This window comes from Trachurus japonicus, chromosome 10 (genome assembly GCF_045865225.1).
Source record: "Trachurus japonicus isolate A0001 chromosome 10, Traja_1.0".
Taxonomy (NCBI): Eukaryota; Metazoa; Chordata; class Actinopteri; order Carangiformes; family Carangidae; genus Trachurus; species Trachurus japonicus.
This window is the reverse complement of record NC_140916.1, coordinates 8,157,066-8,175,974: the sequence shown is the minus strand read 5'-3', so window position 1 is coordinate 8,175,974 and position 18,909 is coordinate 8,157,066. Positions and strand designations below refer to the sequence as shown.

Here is an 18,909-nt window from a genome sequence, read left to right as displayed (position 1 = left end):
GGATGTGGAGAGAACTCAGATCATCCACTTTATAACACCCTGATGCACCAAGAAATGGAGGTGGTGGACAGCTCCCCTCTCTCTTCACTGCAGGACGGAGAGATATAGAAGATTCTTTGTATCTACAGCCATCAGGCTTTTTAATTCTTCTGCAAATGGTAGATGAGCTGACAGACAAATAAATTTCCCTTTGGGGATTAATGAAGTATTTCATATCGTGTTGTATTGGAATTATAATAATCAACATTATAATTAGGGGAAGACAACTTTGTTTACGAATACGAATGTATTACTTTATTAATCCCCGAAATTGTCAGCTCATCCACCATTTGCAGAAGAATTAAAAAGTCTGATGGCAGTGGGTATAAAATATCTTCTGTATCTCTCTCTGTCCTGCAACAAAGAGAGAGGAGCCATCCACCACTGTTGTTTCTTTGGTCCATCAAGGTGTTATGAAGTGGATGATCCGTGTACCGTCTTCAGTGTGCATCCCTCCACCACTTCCCCCAGAGAGTCCATCTTTTCTCCAATCATAGAGCCAGCCTTCTTGATGAGCTTATTCAGCCTCTTTGCCTGCTGTTTTCCCAAACAAAATTTGGTTGGGGATCATTTAGACTGTCCCTAATGGATGGGAAAAGCAAGCTGAGAACCACTGGTATAGGTCATAATGCTCTATCATCTTTTGTTGTGTTTTATTTTACTGTCTTACCACCTCATAATATATGTTGAGGGCAAACCTGCAAACAAATAATATTTCCACCCTAAGACGTGCATCAGATGTTTTCATGCCACAGTAAACCTGTGTCCATAATAGGGTTTTTCAAAACCATGACATGCTGTTACACATTTTTGACACCCGGTTATAACATTTATATGCACAAAGGTGCTTCATGTGAAATGTGCAGGAATTTCCCTCTGCCATAGTAAATGCTGTGCAAAGACACAGGTTATAAACAGCAGGGATCCCATTCTCAGGTGGAAAATGCAAAACACAAGAGCGAACCATTGATTTAAAATAATACATCTATGGAGACCAGTCCTTTTATTGTGTGCATTCAGAGGGTCTGATTTCCAGATGCAGCAGTAGATTCAAACAACCTGTATTTACAGAGCAACTGCAACAAAGACCGCTGTCACAAATTGATTTGCGGTAAACATGTGTTTCAAAGACAGATAAAAGGAGAGGGGGGAAACTAGTGGAGGAACTGCACACACAAAGAAATGAGGTCGGAGTCTGCGTGTGTGCTTGTATGGGCACGTGTCATCACTCAGAAAGATAGTACAAAATAATTGACTCCATGGGTTGTGTTCAGCCAACCTTGTTACTGCTTAGGGCCATCAGCGTAACTGGAGTGTCTCTGTGACTGTGATTGGTAAAGTAACCTGGGTGCCATAAGAGCCCTTAGTGGCCCACTGTGGACGGCGTGTTGGCAGGCAGATTGACGTGAGCTCCAAAGCCCGGGAGTGCCATGGTTACCAGATGGCCGTGGCAGCAATCTTCAGGCCTTTCACTCACCTGGCTGAGTAAAGACTTCCTCTAACCGAGTGCCCACAGGAAACGGTCTCTACAGCACGTCTGCCTTCTCTGCTTCTGCCAAGTCTCTCACTTCGATCCCGCGCTTGTGTCTCTGAAATCTGTTTCAGAAAGAAGGGAAAAAAAAAAAGAGGACACTGATTTGGGCCACAGAGGCCACAAGGGACTTCTCAAAACATGATGGCAAGATAGAGAGATTTGATGTCCCTACTTAAACCACAGCCAGGTTGCCATCCGTATACGTGACAGGCTGTTGTGGAATGAATGATGCTGCTTTTTTATGGTTGCTCAGTAAACAGCTCTTTGTCAATGTCCAGGTCTCAGTCGCTATTTCAGGAAAAGAGTTTCCCCCGATAAACCACTATTCTTTTGAAAGGTCTTATCGTTGTTCCGCCGCTCAGAGGAGGCTTCTTCCTGTTAAAGGATTATTCAAATTCATGCTTTTGATATTTCCCATGTTTTGTGGAGCAATACTCTAACAAGTTAGCCCCCAGGGTGTAGAGCAAAAAACTTGTGGCACTTTCTCAGCCAATGCATAAATGCATATTATTAATGTATTTGTGTGCTTTATTGATTCATGTTGATTTATGGTACTTGGAAGTACAGTATGGAGGAGACTTTTTGTTTATTTTTGCCTCGGGGTAAAGAAGTGAAACTCGAATGACAGTGGCACAGTGTGCAGAAATATGAAACGTCAGCTCTTGGAACAGTTTGTAGAAGAGACAGTGACATTTAGTTTTGTGCCTTTTCTTTCTTCACACATTTTGTTTTCTCTGCTTCTATCCTCTCATCTCCTTCCTGACAAAAGGTTACATAAAATCAATGACTGCCAAGCCAAATCCATAATGTTCGAACAGAGGTTCTCTCCCCTATTTATCTATCTGATTTGTTTGGCTCCAAAGAGCATGTTAACCTTATCCAAAGGCATTGAGAAATGCTGAAAATGTGCTTGATGTGAATGATAGTGTATGCTCACACATAAGTTTAGGACTTGGTAGTTGTTTTAAAACTTCTCCTTTAATAACGTTGCCCCACTCCTCAACTGATACTAATGTGAACAACAGTGTGGGATCATGCAGCACTTATTCATTTCTCCACCCCACCCGCCTCTCTCTTCTCTCATCTTCCAGTTCCTCCTGTCATCCGGGTTTACCCAGAGAGCCAGGCCAGGGAGCCGGGCGTCACTGCCAGCCTGCGCTGCCATGCCGAGGGTATCCCCAGCCCCCAGCTGGCCTGGCTGAAGAACGGCATGGACATCACAACCAAGCTGTCCAAACAGCTCACACTGCAAGGTACAGAGGGAGTTCAGGGTTTACTGCTCACTGGATGTACACTTATCTGCTTTTATTGCCACTACTGCTGCTTCCATTATTATTTTACTACTGCTGTTACTAACACTTTAACTGCTACATTTACTCCTGCAATTGTTACTACCACTAAGATAAATGTCACTATTATTCCTTCTACTAATACAGCTTATGATTATTATCTTTGCCTTTGTAACATAGGACTGGGGCAAGATGAATGAACTTCACCAACATAAAATGCAAAATAATAAACATCAGTGCTTTTATTTCGTCTTTAAATTTAGTTTTGTGTTGTTTAATTCGAGAATAAACACTGAACAATGGCGTCCTTGCAGTTTGACTCTCTGGATAGATGTCATTGTTGTTGTTGTTGTTGCTATCTTTGGTTAAAAGATGTTGGCTGTAAACTGCGATATGAGTACTTCAACAAACAATTCATGAGCTCAGCATGTAGACACATTTCTCGAGCCCCAGTATCAAATGTTCACATTTTAAAGTTATTCAAAGTTGTTTCGATAAACAGTGGAGACAAATGCTTTTCTTTAGAGGCTGTGCACAGACTCACAGCGTGTGTCAGGGCCTTACTTTGAACTCCTACCTTTTTGAATTTTCTCTGAAATCAACCTCTCACCCATCTTCCCGACACGTTAGAGAAACGTTACGTAACAGAGTAATGGTAGGAGGAGGATGGTAGCATGAAGTTGCCTTTTATCTCAAACTGTCTTTTTTCTTGTCTGTCTCCTCTCTTGTTCCTCAAAGCTAATGGAAGTGAGGTGCACATCAGCAACGTGCACTTTGAGGACACCGGCGCGTATACCTGCATCGCCAAAAACGATGCCGGTGTGGACGAGGACATCTCATCGCTATTTGTGGAGGACTCTGCGCGCAAAACGCGTATGTATAAGTCATGCTGTCTGTCTCCGTTCTTATTTATGGAGCCATGCAAATGGAGGTCTCAATAATTCATCCTGTCAGTTCTTAATAGTTTATATCCTGCGATGCAATGATGGAGCCTCTGTGAGGGAGGTAATGGTGACGCTGTCTTTACTCTCTATCCTGTCCCAGTGTGGAAGCAGGAGAAACTGTTTTTGGCTCCTTTTCATCCACCACTGGCGCTGCAGCTAAAAAATGTTTTTGAAAGTTGATATCAAGTTGTCAGCAGTTTTGCTAATCAATGACAAAATCCAAACATTTATAGCTTGTTCTCTGCCTGAGAGATGAGAAAATCATCTGCTTTTCCCTATCATCACAAATGAAATCTTTTTTTTTTTATTAGTCTAGCCTGTTAGTCAGACAGAAAAGACATTTGATGAGAATAAATCTGACAAACATAGCATGAGCATGTGTGCACAGAATAATTACATATTGTCTTATTGCTTATAAACGGGGGAAAAAAGCTTAACCTTGTGTGTAAAGTGGATCTTTGACATTTTTGACAGATGTTAATTAAGTGTTAAAATGATTGTCTATTGAAATTGTCAGACCTTTTATAGTTCAGCACTGCCAGCTCCAAAATGTCCTGACTAAGTCAAGCTCCACGTTAATGATTTGTTGCATCAATGAATCATTGATTAAGGTGGTGTTTGGCATTCGCCATCACTTGTCGACTGTTTTAACATCAGGGCTGTGGCACAAGTAACCTTCTTATTCAAATGTGGAAGCAATTTTCGACACAAACAATCTCCTCTTGTTCCCGCCCATTGAACAGAGTCTCACATGGTAATTAACTTTGACCTTCTTGGAAATGTCAAAATCTGTCTTAGGGGTTCGAGACCAGTTGTTGGTTTGTTGTATTTTCCTTTGGGTAATTAGGGTTTTCAAACAGCGGGCGCGCACACACAGTGTGTGTGACTCTGCAGGCTAGTCACTCACACACCCTGCTCCACACCTCCACCAGACCAAACGCCTTCAGATGTCACTCCCGCTGTATGACACTTCCTACACCCAGCCTGCCACACATTAGAGGATCATGCTCGACGAGGTCAGAAGTCACTCATGTGCTTTGAAGCTTTTGATGCTCCACCGTGGGTCAAAACAGCGATAGGAGCTGGATATTGCAGAACCCTTTTGGAGTGAGCAACCCCACAGGACACAGGAGTTCAAAGGGATGCCAGCAGACATCCCAACGCCGCTGCACTACTACGCTACGAAAGGGAAGGAGAGAAGAAACCCGTCTTTACTACACTGTAGCCGTAGTCTGCCCTGAATATCTAACTGACTGTACAGTGTACCTGACCCACTCTAGTTCCCCTGTGAGAATAACACCTTTATTCAGGAACTAGTAGAGTAGGTAAATGGAAGCTGACTATTTTCCAAGGCCTGGCCAGCTCTCTGAGCCTGAGGCTGAAGTGGGGTTTTGGATCACTTGACTGCAGCTCTGAAAGGCAGAAACCCCTGCCTCTAAAAACCATACATCCTGATAGTCATGTAGTTTGGCAGACTCTTAAAGATACCCAGAGAAGTTTGCTTTTGGTTATAAAAGACACAGTTGTTAATGGGTCCATTTTCGATAAATATACCATTTTGTCTTTATAGATAGCAAGAACCTGAAATGACGAGAGGAACCTCCAAAAGTTTAACCTTCACTCAGCTCTCCACTGATAATGGGCTTTCAATGTTTTGCTTTCTCATCAACTAACTTGAACCCTCATACAACCCTGCATCAAACTATCCCTTAAACAAAGAGACAACAAGAGGATCTGGGATAAGAGGCAGACAGAAAGAGTACGATCAAATTGTGTGTAATTAGTTTAATAAGTCACAAAAAGGCCATGCAGTCAAATGTATTTCCTCAGTACTACAGTAATTCAAAGAGTTTCTAACACTTTTTAAATGGCAATGTACAATGTTCAGCGTTCTGCTTTCATCAATAACTGCAGGAGAAAGATTTGATCAATCAACCTTCAGATGTATTAGCAACTTAGTTTCATGTACATGTGGATGTGGAGAAGAAGATCCGCTGCCTGTAAGGAGGTGAAATAAACACAAAACTCATTAAATCTGTGAGAAGGCTGCGGGTTTGAGTTTTGACCCTCTTGTTATTTGCATTGTCTTGGCATTTGATTAGCCACTGCAGATGGACAGATATTCTTATTGGGCTCTCCGATAAGGGGCCAGCTGGGTGATATTTTCTAGGAAAGCTGCCAGCTGCTGTCAGTACATCAGCGTTAAGGCCGGAGCAGGGCGACTGGGAGTCTGGGCTGCTTGTGTGTATTGTGATGTTCAGGGTTAACAAAGCACTCACAACAAGTGTTAGTGTTTACCACTGCTGACTTTAGTGGAGCCATTATTTTATTTTCTTGTTAATGGATATTTATATGCTAAACAAGAAGCTGTTGTTAAAGAAATAATAATAATATGGCGTGTTGCGTCAAGTGCAAACAGATGATCTTGCAGTGAATATTTATAGCTCGCTTGGCTGCTGATATTGTTGAAGTTGTTAGACGTTTGACTTCAACAACACAGTCTCTATCTGTATTTTATGCACATGTTGGCGCTCAACGCTCACACCCAGACACTGCTATCACTCAAAACAATGCTATTCTGTGAATATCACTGAAATTATCTGTGCATATTTTCTCCAAACGTAACTTTATTCTCATAAATTCAAACGCGTAAGTTCCACTTGATTAAATCCACCTCCCATTAATTAATGGAAATCTATTTCACACATTGAAATGTGACAAGTTACACATCCTAGCAAAATTAGATTTTTGGTTCAGGTTCTACAGTAATTTATTGTCAGCTTTACTTTATTTTTAGTAATCAACAGGCAAACAGAAAAGCACACCCTGCAAAACTTCCCACTTGCTACAAGAACAGTTCAGCCAAAAGACAAAGACAACATACAATGTAGTATGTAATCACAAATAAGCTAGAAAAATAATATATAGTGACTCAATAAAAGTAGAAAAATAAGATGGCATGAAGTTGAATGAGTCATCGCTGAATAGAATAAAAAGTAAATGTTCCTTCATTATGCGTAAATCTTGATCGAGGTGACCTGACCACACTGTCCCAAAAACAGATTGAAGGAGGCCAATGATGTTCTAGGTTGCTGAGTGAAAAGTACAGTCTGATGCTCTTTAACCAGAAATGGCAACAATACATGATGACGCAGCACTGACAAATACTTACGCTTAGTGTCCTCTCTCTGGTTCCAGTCTTAGACGTAAATTAACTACATTCCCTGCAATGACGTACAATCAGGAAGAGGCCAAGAAAACCTGCCATTAACCTGTGATCACTCGGTAATGACATAGTTGCCAAATGCAGCCAATGCACTTGAAGTCAGCTTAGTATATATAGATTTATTGATAATGCCACTGACTTACAGAGCAATCAACATGAGCACTCTGAGGAAACAATTTGGCCTCTGCTGAATGTCGACCTTTTGTTTCATTTCCAACCATCTTTTCTTGTCTCACTTCTCTCTAACGCTCAATAACCAGTGACCTCTCAGTGACTTTGACCACTCGTCTCCAACGCTCAGCTGGCTCTTACTAACTCGCCAAACCCTGGGCCACCTTTCAACTGAGAGCTTTTCACCAGCATGGACTGTAATTCAGAGCCCATTTGAACCCTCCTAGCAATAACTGTCAAACTGTGTTAGGCCTGTCACCTGAGAGCACAAGGCAATGCAATCACAAGTGTTTACAAAATGATGGTGAAGGTGGTTTTTTGAAACCAGTGCTGAATTCAACTGCACTACGGATACAGAAATTGTACTTCAGGTTTTTCTAGTACTGTATTCCACAAAAACATGTTTTCATCCAAATGTGCCACACTGCAAATAGTAGACTATTAACTAAAGTTGTTCAGGAAGCACTTGATCAAAATGCACATAAATGTGACCATGGATTTAACAAAGGTTCATGTTATAACTGCTCTTCACCAACATGTGACATCCAGCTGCACTCTTTGTGACCTTGCCAGATTATTTAAAAAAAAAGTAAACCCAGTGTATCCAGTGCCAACACTTGAGTATCTTGAGAGATTCAATAAAATGAGACACTCATATGTTTAGTGAAAGTTACGGCAATGGCAGCATGACAACCCCAGTAGTGTTTAGCTGTTGCTGCTCCAGGTATCGCTCCTCCTCCAGGAGAGGGGAGGAGGTGAGCTGCACACAGCTGTTCCCCCTCATCAGTTAGCAGGAGGCATCGTGTGTGAGAGTTGTGCGTTGTTGCGCTTCGTGCTGTGAAGGAGGGCGCTTCGATATGTGAATTACCTGTGTTTACTTCTGTTCTTTGATCTTCGTTTAAGAAGCTGAAGCTGCTCTGAAGTGTTTGATAGTTATTTACAACCAGCACTTTTGGTTTTCCAGATGCAGCAGTTCAGTTCGTTTTTTAGGTTTGAGGTTTTAGTTCCTCCTGATCCTTCTTTCCTCCTTGGACACTTTTTATATTTGTTGCAGCCCATCATTGCCTCATAACTACAGTCGTAACTAAATCTTTTGTTTTTTATAAACGTTCAGCCATTGTTGTCATTTGTTCATTCTGCTACCTCACATCACATCCGGACACACTGCCTCTAAAGTTTTTGTGCTTCAAATTAAATTTCTGTGGTCACGTAGCTGTGTTTTCTATCAACATGCACAATAGAAGTTCTGAAGTAACCTCTAAACTGAAGGACACATTTTGGCCAATGGTCAAAAATCGATCAAAAAATCTGGAAGTACAGTACGTAACTCGTAGCTTACTGGAAAACTCAAACCTGTCTGTATGTCAGTTTTCATTTCTTAAAGTGTGAGCTGTGACCAAAAACGACTGCAAAACAAAAGGTCGTACAGTACAATAAAATAAAAAAACATTGTAGGTCAGATCCTCAAGTGTCTGAACAAAGATTACCTTAAAGCATCACGCTCTGGGCTGAGAGGCTCTTTAAAGGCATTTTTTTTAATCACACATCTATAGTGCATCTGGGTCAACGGTGTGGTTTCCAGGAGAATAAAAAAAAACAGGAAAATATGATAGAAATCAAAGCAGAAAATACAGCTCTGGAAAAAATAAAGACTATAAAAACTACTGCTGTGATTACAAATTGGAGCTATTCCACCAATGTTAATTTCTAAAAACATGTTGTTTAAAAATGAATATGAACTTGTTTTTGTTTTGTTTTTGCAGTACTCAAGGTCTGAAAACACTGCATCTTTTTTGTTATTTTCAACCAGTTGTCATTTTCTGCAAGTAAATGCTCTAAATGACAATATTATTCTCATTTCAAATTTGGGAGAAATGTTGTCAGTAATGAAACAAAAGTGTTTGGTAACATTTTGAAGTGATCTTTTAATTTTTTCCAAAGCTGTACAACCTCAACCTTACAGTACCAACCCAAGATCTACACTTAAAATGAAAAAATAAATGATTCACATGTAAGTGTTTCATAGCATATTTGCCAAATTATAATTTAAAAGTCTATCTTGAGCTTTCAATCTGATCTAAAAGAGAAAAAAGCTTGCAATTTCAAGCTGAAAGAAGCTTTTGTTCCTCTACATATTCAAGCATTAGTCCTTCTGGTTTCCAATAGCCATGAGTACTGTACTGTATGTTCACAGACTCTGAATTAATTGTCTGGAGTCCCAGGAAGGAGATCGGCTCCATATTAAATTGGATGGAATTTGCCTTAAGAATCGAGGATGCTTTCAATCAAAAGCTCCACACTGTGAGAAGTTGAGATGCTGGTGGGCATGTTGTGGCAGCAGGCTACCCTTGATCTAACACCACTGATCTGAAACAGTCGTATGGCGCGTCGTGATTATACGTGGAAATGTTTTAGAAGTTTGACTTTGTGTGAAGCAATGATCGCATTTCTGTGAAATCGTGTGTATGACCTGCCTTGGGCCTCTCGCTGAAACACTCAAATAAGAGAGAGAGCTGGATAACTAACGACGCCGGTTGTCAAAGGCCTGGATAAGGTATTAAGCAGGAGATGAACTAAAAAACCTGATGTGATGAGCGAGGCATGAAAAGTGCTCCTTTTGATGAATTCACCGCAGACGAACTTGTAGGTCAAAAGCTTGACTTCACAGGGACAACGACGCTGGAGTGAATTGTTTTTCTCTCAAATTTACTCATGCACTTCGTTGTTTGGGGAAAACATAAGCAGTCACTATTCTGAGATCTCTTTAACAGTCTGTCACCAGCAGGCAGAGCACCATCCATCTCTGACAGTCTGCCGCTAAACTGGCATAAATATCTGCCCTTCACAATGTGCCAATTATTTCTGCAGTGTCAGAGGATCCACGAGGCTCAGAACGAGCGTTGTTGCTTTCGTCTCTGCAGTTTACGTCTCTACATTATGCTGCACTTCATGCCTCATATCAGGGACTGGCAGAGTATTGCACAGTGGATGTAGTGGCTCAAACTGCTGCTCCTTTCCCCTTTTTAGCTCAAGTGCCCTTCTGGACCAAATAAAGAAGTTTTAATTATAGAACCATTCACTGAGCCGCTAAAGCCACGGCACTAAAATGAATTAAAACATTGTCAGTCAGTGAATGACGGAAAAACTTTTCCATTTGTACCTTTCTGTCTTTCTTTGTGCATGATTTCACTGTTAATTGAGCTAATTAGCATAGAGGACGCACCGTGGCGGCTGTTGTGGTGTTTGGTTTGTTGTCACCGTGCTCTAACACTGACCCTTGATAAAACGTTTAAATCAATGAGTGCATCGTGTCGCACTAGATATCCCTGCGCTCGGAGTAGCAAAAGATTTTAATGGCTTGACAGTTGACTGCTTGGCTCGAGTTAATGTTGCTTTTTCAAAATAGATTTTATTATTGGATGCACATTGTTTACAGTCATAGTGAAGATTACACAAAGGCAGAGACAAAAATCTGGGGGAAGGCAGCTTAAAGAAGAGCCTGTTGCAAACCTGGTTTCAAAGATGCATCCTTCAGGATGAAGTCTTCAGCCTCTTTATTTCACACAGTTTACATCCGACAAGTACTTCTGTCTCCGTATTGTGATGGGACACAGGAAGTACTAGTGCAGGGGATCTGTGGGACCTCTTAACCAATCAGTCTGTGACAGACAGTGATGATCTATCAAGTCCACATGTGAACTTTCCTTTGTTGTGAAACAAACATAGATGCCAATCTACTCCACATTGTTTTATCTCTTGTAAATTTTATGCATATGTCCCATAATGTCTTAACGCCTGTGAATGCCCCTGTTCCACACTTTGCCCTCTCCCCACTTCATCATGACTCACACGGGAGTCTTGAAACTTCAGTGGGCAGGGAAACGACTTCATACAGAGCAGAAACAACTCGCCTCAGTCGTGAGTCAGTTATTGAATCTTAAAAACCTACTGATGTGCAGACTGGGTGAAGTGTTTTTTGTCTTCATCCGTTCCCAAGACATAAGCTTTTGTTTTAACAAAATGTTAAGTACCTACAGTCGTGATCTTGACTGTAAATGTAAATCTGTTCATTATGGCCTGTGTCAAGACACTGAGATTAATTTTGAGAAGTAAACAAATCTATATCTGACATTACATGACATGTAAGACAAACATATGGGAAAGTGTAGAAGATAAGAAATAGTTTGATCAGTGTTATTGATGAGTAACTCTTCACTTTCTTCAGCTCCTACTTACTCTGCTGCTCTGTTCCATACTTTTGTTGCTCTCCACCATTTTTTAGCGGCTCTAAGTTTGTAATCGTTAGTTCCAATCAAACACGGCACCAGTTGATTACACAGATTGAGGCAGAGAGGCAGAAGATCCTAATCATTGAAATCTGCTGGTGAAGTGATTGGTTGCAACAAAGCCCTGTAATCCCACACGGATGACAGCGACTACCTCACACCAAACTCTTCACAAAGCTGTTTTATTCTACGCTGTCTGCTCCATATCCTCTGAATAGAGAAGATCAGCTTGTGCCAAAATAGCGTCCATGTTTCCATCAGCCGAGTCCCTCCCATCACAGCGGGCTTTCACACAGTGTTGGACACGCTGTCAGCAACACAGAGCTCTAACCAGGCAGTGACGCTATCCCCGGTGTCAGCAGCCTACTGCCTGTCGACTGAGTTTCATGCTGAAGGCTTTGTGAAATGAATATTGCAAATCCAGGGAAAAGTTTAAACGCTGTTTAAGCTGCAGTTACAACATGACAGTTCATGAATATGTTGATGATATAATGTGTAAAAGACTGACACAAGAGGATTTGATCCCTAGAGACAATACTCATCTTTCTAATCAAGTAATCAATAGAAAACAAGAAGTGCACAGTGGAGTAAGCGAGAAAAGAAAAAATGAATTATAAGCCTTCATAGGGATTTATTTGACATTATGTTCAAGATTAAACCAAGTAACCTGAACTGCTTGAAATGTATAGTATTAGTCACCTCTGTGACATTGCAAACATTTATAAAGTTTTTAAAAAGCCATTTTCAACTTGACAAAGTAGCAGTGCTGTAGGTGACTAACATTCTTTGCACAAACATATATGTTTGTTTATCTCTCCATGTCTCCTAATAACATTTTTTGTTTGTGACGAGGCACAATCAGAGTTTTATTTTTCAAGTGTCAATGTTTCAGCCTCTTTCCAAGTTGTACTTATATGAAACTCTCAAGGATTTTTCTCTGAGGATTAAGTCTTTTGAATGCTTTTCCTTTTAAAGAGATGATACAGCCATCAGGCATCCAGCTCTAATTCTAGTGCAGGCAGTCCTGTTATTTTCAGTCCTGTAAATCATATTGTTTGGGAATCTATGGCGAGGTCAACCCTCAATCTCCTTAAGTACTGTACTATATATGAAGCAGCAAGTTGCTAAAAGTGAAAAAAAAAGGTGTTAAAAATCACAGAAACTTTCTGGCTGAACAATGGGTGGTTAAAGTATAAAAAAGCTGAAAGACTTGATCCCTAGATGAGTCATGACTGTGGTGTGGGAGAGATGAAGCCAAGTGAGGAGCACAAAGCTCTGAAACTGAATTATTTTTTTTCATTAGTATTCACTTTAACATTAGAAACACCAAGACACTATCAGCTGCTGGTCTCTTTGAATTAAACATGAAGTACCTCAGTGTTTGAAATGACCTTCATCACATTCCCTGACTGTCATTTTTTTACATTTTGCTAATTGCACAAGAAAAATATATATTTAGTTCTGATTGTCTGGTAAAGTTACAATTGTATAACCATCTCTTTTATTCCAAAAACATCATACTCTAGTGCATTTTAGCTGAAGGGACAAAATATATTACTAAGCTGGATGTTTCCTACTGTTTTTATTTTGCTACATTTGGTTGGAGCACGGTAGCAGGGCAACAGCCCTATTGTCACTGACTGACCAAGTTACTGATTACTTACTAACCCTCCAAGAATGTAATCCAGTTACTTTACTGATTACTTATTTTCAAAAGTAATTAGTTACTCAAATAATGACTTTAAGTACTTTTCAAAAGCATGATGCACCTGAATACACTATAAAGCAATAGACCTTTCAGCCTTATTCTTTCTTCATATTCCATCATATAAAATCAAATGAAACAGTCTCTTTTTAAAAAAAACAAACTTGTTTTATTAGTTTCAATCTTTTAACTTTATGCAAAATGCAACCAATTTACAGATCTTGCGACGTTCTCGACAAACCTTTGTTTTCTGTATTAGAGTAGAGTCTTCTTTATTACCATGTGAGTGAGAGATCAGGCTTTCCTTCACTGAGCTTCTAGGCGAACATGCCAATGTGGGATGTCAGAGTATGAAGCTGATTGAGAATTCAAGGGTCCTTAAGAAAATAAAATAAACTTTGTCTGATTCTGATAAGAGAAACAAAAACTACTTCTTTACAGGAAATAAAAAACCTGAGAGAAAGACAAAGCCACTGTGTGAGGTGGTACAATCCAAGTTAATATCGGAGAAAAGAGAGACGCATTAGAAAGAAAAAAGGAACAGTTGAGAGAACAGAATTGAAGTTAGTGTTACAGACGCCACTGATAAAGATACATTTCTGCTGATGTTCAGCTCTACAGGCTCTGGCAGAGACCCAGAGCAGGGGGTCCAGAGGCATCTTAATCCAAGCCTGGATGTGTACTGTAAGTGGGTGTTGGCAGGTACATCTAAAATCCTCCTGGCACTGCTACAGTAATGGGAATGTGGTGTACCTGCTCTGCTTGTTATCAATCACCGCAGCAAAAGGATATTTGTTTTGTATCAATGCAGATGAGGAGGGAGGAAAAATGATTCTGCTTCTCCATAACTGTCTCCAGCAGTGAGCGGGCACTAGACTCCTGACAACAGTTGCAGTTCTAGTGATAAAGTGTTGTTGTTGTTCTGCTCATAATTAAAGCACAACATAAACACACTGCAGGGGTCAATATTTCCTAGAAACTTCTTGGATGATTTCTGGAAAGAGCAGCGAAAACGTGCTCACCCAAGGCAAGTCTTCCCGAGTTACATTTTGCATTTGCATCTACTCTGACCCAATTAGTCTACCTATATTATGCATTCGCTCCCCTCTGCCACGCCACTATGGTGAACACCACAGGCTGTTTGGCTGACTGTCGCAGCAGCTTGCTCTTGTAAACAAATTGAATTTATGTAACCTTGCTGACGGGTAGGAACCGCAGAGTCCAGGCTGGTTGGGAAAGCGTTGCGTTCCCAATGTTTGGAGCCCAGTGGAAACAGTTATTACGGCCAGAAAGAGTGAACTCACCGCCTACAGTGGCAGCCAGCTTGTTTTGTTATATGGATGATGAAGTTGATGTATGGGCCTCTTGTATGCGCAGAGCAGCCGTGGTCTTTCTGCCAAGTGATGAATAGCATCAATACTGTGGGCTATTGGAAAAGACTGGGGTACACAAGATCTCATCTCAACTCCTCTTTTCCATTTTCTCCATTTTCCATTTTTGGCACATCTCAAATAAATTGTATTGTTTTTCTTTTTGTTTTGTCCTTGGCTTTCATTCCTTCCTTCCTTCTCCCCTTCCCTGTCCCTCTATCTACAGACCCCGCTCCTTTTGTGCAACTTTTAATGAGCTAAAGGGTATGCAAGAGTGCACAGGAAACACTTGACAAAGCACTTTTGAAAGATTAAGGCTGACTAACGGCACAGTGGTGTCTACTTGGCTTTGTCTCCTCCCTTTTCTTTCTCTGCATCTCTCCACCCGAGCAAGAGGCTGTGAGAATGAGCATTGCATTAGAGGCGAGATTAGAATCGGATGTGAATTGGTCTGGAGATTGGTTTGTAGACTGAAAATGCCTGAAAATGGAAGATGGGATGGCGGAGCGGAGGGAAGACTGGGGACAGATGAACAATGAGAGAGAAGGTCACAGTTAAAAAGCAGGTGTGAGAGGACAGTAGTGCCGCTGGTGGGGTCGAGGATAATACTGATTGAGTGGCAGGATTTGCATAAAAAAGTAAGGACACAGTGAAAAGTCTGCACACCTCCTGGCAAATTTGTTGATTTTTTAAAAATGAAAAGGAGGTGAATTGCTGCAACGAACCTTTCTTCAGTTGTTCATGCACGTCATGTTCACGTCCGCTCCAAAGTTATTCAAAAAACATGCCAGTGATCATGACTTGTGCAAAAGTTACTGAATCAGTAATCCCCCCTCTGACAGATATCACAGCTTGACGACACGTCTTGCAGTGAAGACTCCCTCTGTTCTTGATTTATGAATTCTCACTCAAACTTTCTGCAGATCAACTCAAAGTTCTTTGATATTATTAAGCGATCACAGCATGTTAAAGATGTACCCAAAGACTGTCAAAGATGTTGAGGTCAGAGGACTGTCAAGGCCGTTTTTGTTTTTCCTGAATGACTTTTGTTAAGTATTGTGGTGTAATCGCTGTCCTGCTTCCTCTCAGTGAGACTGTCTTGACTGCCTGCAGGACCACTGGTTTACCACCACCACCACCACCACCACCACCACACCCTTGTCGACTAAAACCTTCCTGCATGTGGGGTTTTTTTGTTTTTCCTTCCTGCCCAACAGACGTGTCGTTTTATCTGAAAGTTTTCTCTCCTTCCAGATCTTGTCTTGACTTCCACACTTCCTCACAACTCTCGGTTCCTAATGACATTTCAGTCAGAGGAAATTTCAAGATGGAAGTGCTTTGATATCTTTTTATAGCCTCCTGTGCTCTTCAGGCTTCAGCTCTTTGGTTTTCAGATCCTCAGCCAGTAGCTTAGAGGAGCCCGCAGTTGACAAGTCTTGCCAAAGTGAGAAGAATTCATCATTTCTGGAAATGTGATCAGCCAACAAAACCTCTAATCAAACCTCTTGACCTGCCTTTAAAGGGATATTTCCACAATTTGCCTATTGCCCTAATCCCTATAATTTTAGGGGTAGGTTCATTAGGTTTACGTAATTGTCGGTGCAAGCTGTTTTTCAATCAGCGGGGCAGAGACGTGAGCTGCTCAGCTAACGCTAACAGAGGTGCACGGTATTTCCATGTTTCCCTCATCAAACTCAATACATTTTTTTTATTTCATAGCGTGGTGAATGTGCAGGTCACAATTTGTCGACGAGAGCGTTTTGGAGTTATTGGATTGTGTATTTGATGAGTTTGATGAGGGAAAGGTGAAAATACAGCGTCATGCAGAGAGATCACATCACGTCTGTGCCCCGCCGATCTAAAAACAGCTTGCACTGACAATTAAAGGTAATGGACTTCTCCTAAATTATAGGGATTATGGCAATAAGTGAATTTGCCAAAATGTTGAAATATCCCTTTAAAAGCTAAAACAGTTCAATCAAGGCCAAACACCTTGATGAAGTCCTAGAGCCCAAACTTAAAATATGTATGTTTATTGTCTTTGTTGCAGAGGTTGTATTTCCACCTTTTCACATGTGTCAAAGCCTTTATGATACGTCTGTAAAATAAATACTTCTCGATTTCCTTCTTCCACATCATTTTTTAGTCGTACGATGGCGTCTCGTCTCTGAGTGCTCAGTGTTTGCCCTGAAAGCGAACATGTCTGAGTTTTAGGTCGGCCATTAAAGCACTCTGGGTGTTATGTGGCTTTCTTTCCTCTTTTCGTGTCATTAGTCAACTCTAAGTGAATTTAATGAGAAATTACCTTTTATAGGAGCCAAACTGGTTTTGCCACAGAAGGAGCAACACACTAATCCGTCCTAATGACTTATGAGAGTCATCTGAGCCTAACACCTGTGGACTACTCAGGGGTGTCAAAGGCAGCTTATCCCTAAAACTCATATTGATGAGTAATGATCTCATATCTAAGGTTTTATTTTTTAATACTTATCCACATCAGCATACCTCGGTCGCAGCAGCCACAGCTCTGTTGTTACAGTGCTTGTATTTGTTGACTGCACTTCATTTTCCAGTGTTTGGTATCAAATTATTTCCAAGCAGAGTGCTCCATCGATTGTCTGTTGCAGTAGGTGTCAGAGAGACCGTTTCCATAAAACTTTCATGTGGTCTGTTTTCCTTTTTCCCTCAATAGGAGTTAGTGTTTGGGTGTTAGCTCTTGCAAAGGAGATCCTATTGATTCTTGCATTTATTTTCAACTGTGCTTTCCTCTTTCTCTCCCTCACAGTGGCAAACATTTTGTGGCGAGAAGAAGGTATGTCTAGACAGCTTCTATTCCACCATAGCATTCATTAAACTGCGTTAATTGAATTTTTGTAATAGGGTTAGTGAACTGTGATGAGAGGGATTAAATGATTTGATGCCTTGGAAGTAGATAACAATGTTGTAGGCTTTGTTACAAACGTTCACACTGTGCACGAGCTATTTCAGGTGTGTGACAGAGCTGTTTTTTTTTTTTTTTTTTACTCTCCTGCAGGTCTTGGCATCGGCAACATGTTCTACGTGTTCTATGAAGATGGTATAAAAGTCATTCAGCCGGTGGCGTGTGAGATACAGCGACACATTAAACCCAGTGAGAAGCTGCTGGCTCTGCAGGTGAGTGTTTGGGGGAAAAGAAACGTGTAGAGAAACAGTGACTAATTTAGCTTTTCCTGCACCACTGCAGGCGCGAAGATCATCAATGCACTAAACTCTCGAATGAGTGAAGGTGCTGGTGTTGGTTTCCTTTTGTATAATATCCTCAATGGTATTCCACACCGTCTCCAAGGTACTTCAACAATACTCACGCTAGTGTTTTGGTCATCAGTCTGTTATTTCAGCATCATTTCTGAGTGTGGTTGGTTTGTTGTTTGTGTTCTTTGTTACAATTCCCATTTAATTGTTATGCAAATGAATCCAGTTGCAAGCTCACACAATCAGTGCAGCAGCGAATTCAGACCGCGTGGATTTGTGTAACGTTGATCTGAACAATGAAAGAAAACTGAAAGAAGCGAATGTTTTTGTCAGGTTTTTACAAATGATCAGCTTTACAGTAGCTTCAGCTCAATTTGAGTGGTGAAGGCGTCAGACTTTGAAGAGTTTTTGTTTTTTTACCAATATGCTGCCAGAGTGTCATGGCTGACTTCTCTTTTTCTAACAACGGATCAAATGACTGTGCGCCCTGACAGACGTCGGATGCAGTGACAAACCCACAGACAATTATCACCACACTCAGCAATTCCTCTCAGCTCTGTGAAACTTTTAATACAAATATAAAGTTTTATTCAAAAGTTATAAAGTAACAGCATCTCTGATCCAGCCGTCTGAATATTCAGCCCCTCACACAACTCTCCTGTGTCATATTGATGTCGTAAGAGACTAGAGTGTAGTGAATGTTTGGCATCTGGGTTGTGACCTCGTCAGAAGGAGACTTGGCAGCTCCACCTCAGAGTCTATAGGTGGATGTTGCAGTGGAGGTGAAGCTGATTAAAGTGGCAGCAGCACATGTCAGGACTTTAAATAGGTCGCCTGACTGCACAAGGTGTCTTGGATACGTGTTGCGACTTAAGCTGCCTGCCACAACTGGCTCACAAGTCGTTGTGCAATATTTTATGGTATTATTTGAGTACTTCCGAAGTAATGTATAATGCAATTTCAAATAATCAAAAATCCCAAAAAAAAAAAAAATCTTCTTGTCCAGGAGCCGAGTCCAGAAAACGTGATGAGTTATTCCTGTCAGACTCACGACACCGCTGAACGCTCCATTTAAAATTCTTTTTTATTATGTGAGAACATTTTGTCAAAGAAC

General features: G+C 40.9%; 1 protein-coding gene across 2 annotated transcripts in view; it reads left to right on the top strand.

The window, feature by feature from the left end:
- fstl5 (follistatin-like 5) overlaps positions 1-18,909 on the top strand; it is a 168,469-nt gene that overhangs the window by 127,824 nt on the left and 21,736 nt on the right. For both annotated transcript variants that reach the window (XM_085789142.1, XM_085789141.1), the window contains exons 9-12: positions 2,665-2,826; positions 3,601-3,735; positions 17,350-17,376; positions 17,599-17,717. In XM_085789142.1, coding sequence (XP_085645268.1) covers positions 2,665-2,826; positions 3,601-3,735; positions 17,350-17,376; positions 17,599-17,717 — 443 coding nt within the window. The remainder of the gene's footprint in view (positions 1-2,664; positions 2,827-3,600; positions 3,736-17,349; positions 17,377-17,598; positions 17,718-18,909) is intronic.